The 10000-nt window shown below is 50.8% G+C and overlaps 1 protein-coding gene across 3 annotated transcripts in view; it reads left to right on the forward strand.

The window, feature by feature from the left end:
• spata20 (spermatogenesis associated 20) overlaps window positions 1-3674 on the forward strand; it is a 45757-nt gene extending 42083 nt beyond the window's left edge. For all 3 annotated transcript variants that reach the window (XM_084456502.1, XM_084456501.1, XM_084456503.1), the window contains exon 15: window positions 2612-3674. In XM_084456502.1, coding sequence (XP_084312628.1) covers window positions 2612-2806 — 195 coding nt within the window. In that variant the 3' untranslated portion in view covers window positions 2807-3674. The remainder of the gene's footprint in view (window positions 1-2611) is intronic.
• The last annotated feature ends 6326 nt before the right edge of the window (window positions 3675-10000 follow it).

Consider the following 10000-nt stretch of genomic DNA (forward strand, 5'->3'; position numbering starts at 1 on the left):
GGACCAAGTCCAAGTGCTCAGTCCAGGCTCAGTTCAAATTCAGCGAACGTTTGTGAACGTTAGCGAACTATTTTCCGTTAGCTTTCTGTTCGCCTCAAACGTTTGCTAACAGAAGCTAACAGTCTGGAGAGGTAGTTCGCCAGTAATGTAACGAGGATCACAATGGACCCAGGCTTACTGGAGATGTGCTCCCAGGTGGGGATTGTTTGTCATCAATGACAAAAGCAACTACACACGGTCTTCTTGAAGCCATTTTATGTGTAGCCTAACGGTATTTTAGAACATTGTTGCGTTTATGCGAACTATTTGGAACGTTCATTAAAAGCCGTTCAAATGTGACCGTTTGGAGAAAACATGTTTGCGATGAACCTTCGCCTCTGTTAGCTGAATTTGAACGCAGCCCAGGTCTTGGTCAGGGACAGGACTTAAGAGCATCTGTTTTTCTGCATCTTTTTCGTATTGGGTTCTTTGGGAGGAAACCCTCGCGAACACGGAGAGAATATGCAAACTCCATACAGAAAGGCGCAGGACCTTCTTGCTGTAAGGCGACAGTACTAGTACAAATGCCAGGAGTTGGGATGGAACCGTGTGTGTGTGCGTGCGTGCGTGTGTGTGTGTTGCAGGAGCGGGGTTACACTCTGTAGCAGGGTCATGAAGAGTGTGAGATGATGAAGCCTGTGTGTGGGGGGGGGGTGAGTTTGTGTAGCTGACTGTTCTATGTGCAACCTCACAAACACACACACAGACACACACACACTGTACACATTCACACAAACTCTGCACGTTGCACTGACCGAGACCACACACACACAAAACAGAAATAAACAGCATGCAAAACCACACCCAAAACTGGAATAATATGATTCCAGGCATGTTTACTCCCCAGCCTACAACACAGGACCCACACCAGGACCAGGACGCCCTTCACAGTCTACACAGCTGTCTGCTCTCAATGCACCCATACACCTTTCACATGACGGCTACATACCACACACACACACACACACACACACACACTCAGAGCATGTTCTCTGGTGAATAGGGTGAGTGTGAGTTGTGGTGTAGTAGAGCCAGCCTCAAACATGACCTCCACAGCGAAGGTGTCTGGACGGGGAGAGAGGGAGGATGGGAAGGAGGGAGAGAGAGAGAGAGAGAGAGAGAGAGAGAGGGAGAGGTGGCCCAGGAGAGGAAGGGTTCAACAGGCCGGGGAAATCCTTTTCTTGTCTCCATAGCAACGGTCACGCTATTCCGGCCACGTTCCATCATGCCGGTGTCCCCGCCCCTCCCATGTGTGTGTGTGTGTGTGTGTACAGTATGTGTGTGTGCAGAAACAGAATTTACAGAACCCATTTGGCTGGAAAGCCGACCTCGGCTGTCTGTGTGCAGTGGGCCAGTACCCGTTGTTTTCACAGCTCTGTTCTCCCATCCTGGGGGAGTAGTTCCAAACATACACACCTGGACTTGACCGCTGAGACAGCTGCTCCGCTCTCCCACCCTGGGGGAGTAGTTCCAAACATACACACCTGGACTCGACTTCTCAGACACTCACACACATAATATGAGTCCGTTAGGTGTGGCGGTGCGGCCTGAACGCACTGATCAGCGTGATGTTCTCAGGAGGCCGCCTCGCTGATTTTGCATATGCCCCCGGCGAACCATCTGTCAGATTACCGCTTTGGGTCTGACAAACTCAGAATGGAAAACAGAAAATCTTCAGATGTTTTTGGCGCTCCGCGGACCTTTTGATTGTGGTGAATTTGGGTGGGTGGAGCTTTTTGTCTCCCCACTTCTGCTTAGGTGAACTGTTTTTTGGTTCCCTCTGGAAAATGTAGGGGTTGGATCTTTGTCCATCCCCCCATTGCTCTCTGTAAAGCGCATTGTGTTGCCTCTGTGTATGAAATGCGCTACACAAATAAAGTTTGATTCGATTTGAGCTCAATGTAAATTACAGTCACCTTCGGCACGTCGCATGTGCTCACCTCCACCTCCCGGCAAGCGCCTACAGAGGCGGAAACAACGCCCTGCGTCCGGATCCCTTCCTGCAGGAGCCAGCGGGCGGAGATTCAGCGGGCGGTTCGGGATTGTCCGGGCCTCAGGATGGATCGGGGGGGCGCCGGTCGGTCGGCGCTTTGCTCCGTGTTTATTTCAGACAAAGACCGAGCGAGCGAAGGAGGCCGTCACCTTCCCACTCTCCCTCCCTCCATCATGTCCGTTCTTGTCTGATGGTTTTGTTGGTTCCTTTTGTTTATTTGTCCCCCTCTCTCTGGTGAGTCGGGAGTGGTGACACGGCAAAGGCAGTGACACGTGTTTGACAGGATGGCAGCCTCAGGGACAGAGAGGGCAGGGCTTTAACAATGCTCTACTGACTCTCAGAAACAATGCGCACGCACACACACACACACAGAATGAAATGAGGGGCCATGAAAGTTGGTCTCTCCGCTCTGGTCACCCTGGGAACACCCTGGGCTGACCCTGACACACACACACACACCAATCACACCTCAGCTTCCCAACTTCCCTTCTCCCTCCGGTCCTAGCTGTCTGGCCCACAGCATAACAGCTAGTGCAGCGCTAACAGATCCAGGGTTTGACTCTCCCCTCCCCCCCCCAGGTGCTGATCTTAGCGGACGGGGACGGCGACAGCTTCCTGTACCAGCGCCTACCCGCCCTCTCCACGCTGACTGCCCAGCGCGGCGCCGCCACCGCCTACGTGTGCGAAGACTTCGCCTGCGCCCTACCCGTCACCGACCCCCCGGAGCTCCGCTCGCTGCTGCTGGACGGCCACGCCAAGGAACACGCCGACTGACGAGACGGTCCGACCCGGTCCGATCCGGCCTGCTCTGGTCCGTTCCGGCCTGTCCGAGCCCCTCCTCCTCTCACCCCTAGTGACCTCCGTGTCCCTTAGCGCTGCGCTGGTCTAGCTTAACCCCCCCCCGCTCTAAAGTAGACCTCTCGCTCAGTAACCACACGCTCACTCTCTGTCATAGATGGACCTTCACAGTCGCCCTGTACTACAGAGACGGTCAGAGTCAGTGAGGGGTGAAGGCGGCGCCGTCTAATCCCCGAAGCCATGTAGAAACCCAGGTTATAGACGGGTCCAGGACACACAGTCATAGATCACAGTACATCCCTATGAAAGAAACGCACAGCGTAGGTTTGAGCCACACGTTCGTAATCTATGGAACGACCAGTTGGTCTTGGAGGAGGTGATCTTCTCGTGGAGGTCGCGACCTGCGGATGAGCGGATGAGCTGTCCTGCGCTGGGAGAGTTGTGTCTTTTCGCGGTGCTCAAACTCCCACGCCGGCACGGATCTGACGGGGGGGCGAGTGCAGATGTGTGTGTGCTTGCGTGTGTGTGCTTGTGTTTGAGAAAGAGAAATGGCAAGGTGGCCTAATCGGGCGTGAAGGCTTCAAAAATGTGAGTGTGTGCGCATGAAGTTTAATGTGGCCTAATCTGTCATCAAAGGCTCACAAATATGTGTGTGTCTCACTTGTCTGTGTGTGTGTGTGCAGTATGTGTACCTCTGAATAAGTGCGCGGTATGAATTCCTGTCTCCTGACAGTATCCCCTCTAACACTGCATAATAACCATCTTTCTCCATAGCGTAGTACAGAGATAGACTATGGAACGCCATTAAAGCTCCAACGCTGGACAATAAACATACTTGAATATCTGTGGTGTCAGCGTTGTTTTTTTTGTTTAAATTGATGTATGGTTTCAAAGTTCTGCCTGACTCAATATAATGGTTTGATAGCAGAAATTCAGGATGAAATCGACAACAAAGTACATTTAGTGCAGTCGCAGCAGCCTCGGTACAGCACACACACACACACACACACACACACACGGAGCCTGCTTGTGGTTATATGATGTTATCTCTGTTGAAGTCGACCTGAACTGAAGAGTCCCTATAAATACACACACACACACACGGATACAGCCGTGGTTACCCAGGATGCTGTGGGCTCCCCCCCCCCCCCCCCTCTGCCCTGCAGGCTCTGCACTGAGGAATGTAAATACAGAGAGAGTGAGAGGAAGTGTGTACACGTATGTGTGAGAGAGAATGTGAGGGAGAGACGGAAGAAGGTAAGTGTGTATGTACCATTTCTGTGTGTGTGTGTGTGTGAGAAAGACAGATGGGAGATGTTGGAGGCTGAAGCGAGAGTCCTGCTCTGGGCTGTGGAAGGATGCGGAGGGGGAGAGGGACGCAGGCAAACGAGACCAACCCACCGTGACACGACGAGAGACAAGAGAGACCCAGAGAGAGAGCGGCTCCGCCAACGCACTCCCGAGCCTCAGACACATCCACACCCGTTTACCCCGTCATCCCTTCATCCTCTCTCTCTCTCTCTCTCTCTCTCTCTCTCCGGCTGCCAACCCCTCCCAGCTGGCGTGGGCCTTGTCGCCTTGAGAACAAGAACAACATACTGGCAGACGAGTGCATCTGCGGAGGAATGGAGGGATGAACGGGACGAGTGGAGAGAGAGAGAAAGAGAGACATCTGCGGAGGAATGGAGGGATGAACGGGACGAGTGGAGGAGGCTCTCTCTGTTCTACTTCTGTCAGATTGGGTCCAGTCATGCTTTTGTCACCTTTCCTCATATTTTTCTCAAATCACTTCCTCTCTCTCCACTCTCTCTCTCTCCGCTCTCTCTATCCACTCTCTCTCTATCCACTCTATCTGTCCTCTCTGTGTCGGCCCTCTGTATCTCTCTCTATCCTCTCTGTCTATCCTTCATCCCTCTCTCCTTCTTTCTCTCTCCCTGGTTCTGTCCACCCTCTCTTCATCTATCCCTCTCTCTCCGTCGCTCCCTGTCGTATCTTTGGTCTCTCGGCCATGTTAGTGATTAGTTTCATAGCCTGTCTTCACCAGACAAATGCACATCACACATGAGTGCGCAGGCTCAGTATGCATGGTCCACTGAGCTCATGTGCAACATCACTCCATCTTTCTCTCCTCCATCTCTCTATCCCTCACCTCCATCTCTCCTTCCCTTTCAATCACACACACACACACTTCCAGCAGGATCCAGCTGGTCTTCCCCTTCTAAAGTGGGGGGGTGCTCCTTGTTATTGTGAGACTTAATTGTTTTGATGAGCTGCACCAGCTAAATTTTAATTAGTGTCGAGATTAACGCTTGACCCGAACCCAACCTCTTGCCTCTGCAATTAGGAAACTATAATCTACATGGCATGGACGGATGGAGACAATTTCCCCGGTGTGTGTGTGTGTGTGTGTGTGTGTGTGCGCATGTGTGTAACGTTATCTCTAGATACTGCACTGTACGTGTTCTACTCCATTTGTATCTTTTTGTTGCAAAAGTGTATATTTAGTTATAGTTTGTTGTAGTTTGTTATAGTTTTGTTGTGTTTGTGTGTGTTTGTCTGCCTGCGTGTGTGTGCGCCCATGTGTGTGTGTGTGTGCGCGCGTGTGTGTGCGCGCGCGCGTGCGTGTGTGTGTGTGTGCGCGCGTGTACGACCCTCTGCCGCCGTCTACAATGCATGTCTGATAATGAGGCCACGGGGGACTGAGCAACCAGGCGAGGAGAGGAGAGGAGAAGAGGAGAGGATGGCAGAAGGAAAGAGGAGAGGAGAACAGAGCAAGGAGACCAGAGAGAGAGCAGAGGAGAACAGAGCAAGGAGAGCAGAGAGAGAGCAGAGGAGAACAGAAAGGAGAGAGGAGAGGGGAAGAAAGGCAGAGGAACTCGTTATCTGAAGAGGTGAGAGGCTGAGAGAGAGAGACAAAGACTTGGAAGGATTAGGTTGTTCTTTTCCATATTCTGTTGGACGGCGTGTTCCGTCAGTGCGGAAGCTTCTAGTCCACCTGCAGCTCAGGACCGGACCTGTTTAATAGGACGGCTTTACTGTCAGCAACTCAACTGAACATTTTTCACAGGAACTCGTCTTAATAAGGCTTCCCTCCTTGCCCTGGTCAGACTATTCTGAGACTGTGTGTGTGTGTGTGTGTGTGTGTTTGTATTGCATGTGTGTGTGTGTGTTTGTGTGTGTGTGTGTGTGTGTGTGTGATCAATATGTCTGCAGTCAGTAATGAGCCTGCTGAGGCCTTGTGTGTGTGTGTGTGTGTGTGTGTGTGTGTGTGTGTGTGTGTGTGTGTGTGTGAGAGAGAGAGAGAGAGAGAGAGAGAGAGAGAGAGTAACCTCCGACTTTGTGCGGATAGGACCACCGGTAGTGGATGGATAAGCCCCTGCAGAACTCCCCGAGAAGAAATCAATAAGTCCCCTCTTGTACACTGGTGATTACAGACACACTCTCACTCACACACACACTCTCCAACTTTTTAAAGGCAGCAATCAGTGGAGCTACAGTAGGTGTTTTACAATTACTAAAGTGGAGAGAGGAACACTGCCTGGATACTGCACACCGCTGCAAAAATGAGTCATCTTGGAGGTGCTCTTTGGTAGCGGAGAATAAATCCCAAATCAAGAAGAAGCAGAAACCAAAGCACTCACCCAGTATATCGTTAAAATGCCTTTATTACGTTGGCATATTCAAAATAGAATAATTAAAAGGCTCAGGCCAGCAACAAGACCCAAAACCCTGCTGGTGCTTATTGGTTCTGGTTCTCACTGGTTCCAACTGCTTCTCATATCCAGCTGCTACTTCATCAGTATCCCATCTGCAGCCACCACCCCATTTGTCCCATGTGTTGATGAGTCTCAGATGACAGAACCACTATGAGAACCAGCAGAGGGTTGATGAGTCTCAGATTACAGAACCACTATGAGAACCAGCAGAGGGTTGATGGGTTTCTGATTACAGAGCCAGTATGAGAACCAGCCGAGGCTGTCCCCCAACCCCACCCCCTCCTGACTCCTCCCCCCGTGCTCAGGAACCGTGTGAGGCACCGATCATCAGAGTGATTGATGGGAGTTTGGTATTGTGGGATGGAGAGGTGGAGGAGGGGGGTAAGAGGGAGGTGAAGACGGAGCTGTCCATCCATATTCATCAGCACCAGCGGAGAAGGTCAGTGGGAGGGACGCGAACACGACGGCCGGCCATACAGCAGTAAATCCACCGCACCTAACTACGCAGAGCACGCCACCGCAAGGCGCGTGTGTGTATACGTGTCATTTTGAATTGTAGTGAAACGTACAGTTTTTAATGAAAATGTCTTTGTGTGTGTGTGTCTTTGTGCGTGCGAGCCTGTGCATTGTGCGTGCGCTCGTCTTCGCGCGAGTGCGACATTTAACCAGACACTCCAGTGTACAGGAGAGCCCTGAGTGCCAAGGCGTGGAGCGGACCGCGTCGGACGCAGGAGCCTCCAGACGACGCTCGCTGCCTGGTCTGCCCACGCTCGAGACGGGGGGGGGGGTCACTGACACGGCGCGGAAAAACCAAGATGCCGCCTCCGACTTCAAATTTGAATTGAATTTGAATTGAGGTCAGCGTTCTGTATGGTTCCCGTCGCACGTGGAACCCGTTCTCGCGACACCGTGGTCTTCCGGAACGGTCCGTGGTGTCGCTCTGGCACGTAGGCCGCTGCTGTCCGGCCTGGAGTGACATGGAAGCAGACGGGCGGAGACAAGGGTGTGATGGCTGCTTAGTTCACACTCACACACCTACTGAGAGAGGGAGGAAGGGATGAGCACAGACGTAACAGGAAGAGACAGCACTGGTGGAGAGAGAGAGAGGGGGAGGGAAGAACGAGAGAAGGAACGAGAGAGAGAGAGGTATAAGAGGACGAGAGGAGCAAGAGACAGAAAAGGGGGGAGGGAGGGAAGGATTGAGAGAGGGTATGGATTTCTATGGCGCTACTCTAGATCATGTTTACTGTGGTAGAAGGCAGTGCGACTCCATGGGGCTGCTATATCATCATGCTATAATAGTCTTCATCAATTGACCCTCGAGAACAACACCCTCCCTGCAGCCTAATGCTCTGTTGCTTTTTGTCCTGCTGGAATGTTGTGCCATAAAGATGCCTGGGGACATAAAGTACGGTTACAGTAGCAGCCGTAGTGCAGCATTAAGAGGCGGAGAGAGAGAGAGAGAGAGAGAGAGAGTGAGGGTGTCATGGTCACCAGAGAAGAATTGTAAAACGGATCATAATGGAGGCCATACATTATGCATGCTCAGTTCCATCCGCATGACGATAACACTATCAAATGTTTCCGACACATGCTTGGCATCTGGATGATATGTAGTGCACTTGGTATGAAGTAGATCTGTTTGTGACCGGGAAACAGTTCCCAGCTGCCGTTTGACACATATACTATGTACATTGTGTTCCCACTCTGTTTGCGCCCTGTTCCGTGTACAATCACACCTATCTAACATTTTGTGTTGCCTCTCCAGCATCAAAGAGAACCAACATTTTCGCCCAGGACCTAAGCAGCATGAATTGCAACCAAACTAGATAATCTCTGATTCACCATGGGTCTTGGGCCACCATTTAGAAAACACAGTAACTGACTCTGGTTCTTCCAGATCCTCAATCCTTCCCATCTGAAGTGAAACCATGGATTTAAAGCCATAGTATTGGAGGCCTTGCTCAAACCCATCCTCTACGTTAAAATCCACACAAGGAACGGGCAAGCGTACGCCCCCCTGCTCTACTGAGAAGGTGTAGATAGACTGATAGAGAGAGAGAGAGGAGGGAAAGAGGGAAGGAAAGAAAGTGGTAGAGAAAAGAGAGAATGAATTAAGCACCTATTGTATTTGAGATTGCTATTCTTGCACTTTGCCTTCAGCACTAAATCATGCTCTTAGTCACTTGTTTTAGAAAGGACATGCACTTGTGAGTTCTGGCAAGTAGTAGTACATTGGCTTTTCCTACATTAAATGCAACTATTGTTAGTCACTCTGGATAAAAGCATGTGCTAAATGACTGTAATGTAAATGTAAATGTAAGATAATGTAACTGAATTAACAAATAGGAGCAGTGCAACGAGGTGAGTGCACTCTCCATCTCTTCCTCTTGTAGTTTCTCTTTCTCTGTTGTGATGGGGGCTACAGGGCCGGAGGAAGGGGAGTTCATCATGTTAGCCTAGTTAGATGAAAGGAGAGAGGGATGCTCCCTTCTTTCTCTGTTTCCTCCCCAACACCCCAGTCACAGTTTTGCGCCAGAAATCAAATTCCCCCCGCTCAGGCGAAGCAAAAACCATTTCAGCATGAGAGACAGGCCTATTCTTGCTCTCATTTCCGACATGTAATCTAATTACAACAAACAAACAAACAAACATAATATCACTCCTTACTCAGCTGCCAGGCTCTGGGGGGAGTACTAGGCCTGATAGAGAAGCGGGGTGTGTAGATTACATGTAAGATCGTATTTGGTCAGACCAATGGCGGATTCACGCTCACTCACTCACGCCACAGAGGTGAACCAAGGTCACTGTGTTGTGTTGCCTGTGCCTCTGGTATCACACACGCGCACACACACACACACACACACACACACACAGATCACTGGGCTGACCGGCCATGGAGCTTCTCCTTAGTCCTTGACATTTTCTTGACATTTGTTGACATTTGCGAACATGTGTAATTGTGAGTTCATCAAAAATGATCCGAGATATGGGAAGAGAATGTCAACAGGCCCCGGCCATCTGTTATGGCTCAAACACAGGTGGTGAAGCACTGGAGGACAAGTGGTCAGATCCCCCCTCTGTAAATGGTTTAATCCCACAGTCACTCGATTAGGGTTTATACAGTAGGTGATTGATTAGCTCCAACTACCAATGCTCATTCCTAGGAGTCGGGCTGGTTTCCTGATTTTAGAGGCAAGGCCATTTGGCCTCAGGAGCCACAGTGTTCAACGCTAACTGTTTTTGTCGCTGGTGTGTTAGGTCCTGTTTACTGTACGAATACAACCCCCTCCACATCCAGCCCTGCGTGTTTGCACTGATAGGCCGGCCGATAGAGACTTGATTTGAGCATCGGACCGTTTTATTAGATGGTTGAGCCGCAGAATGGAGCTTAGTTAGCGTTATCACCCCAAAATCTCTTCACAGAGCTGGGGGAGAAGGGGAGAAGAAAGGA

The sequence above is a fragment of the Borostomias antarcticus genome (assembly GCF_949987555.1).
Source record: "Borostomias antarcticus genome assembly, chromosome: 22".
NCBI lineage: Eukaryota > Metazoa > Chordata > Actinopteri > Stomiiformes > Stomiidae > Borostomias > Borostomias antarcticus.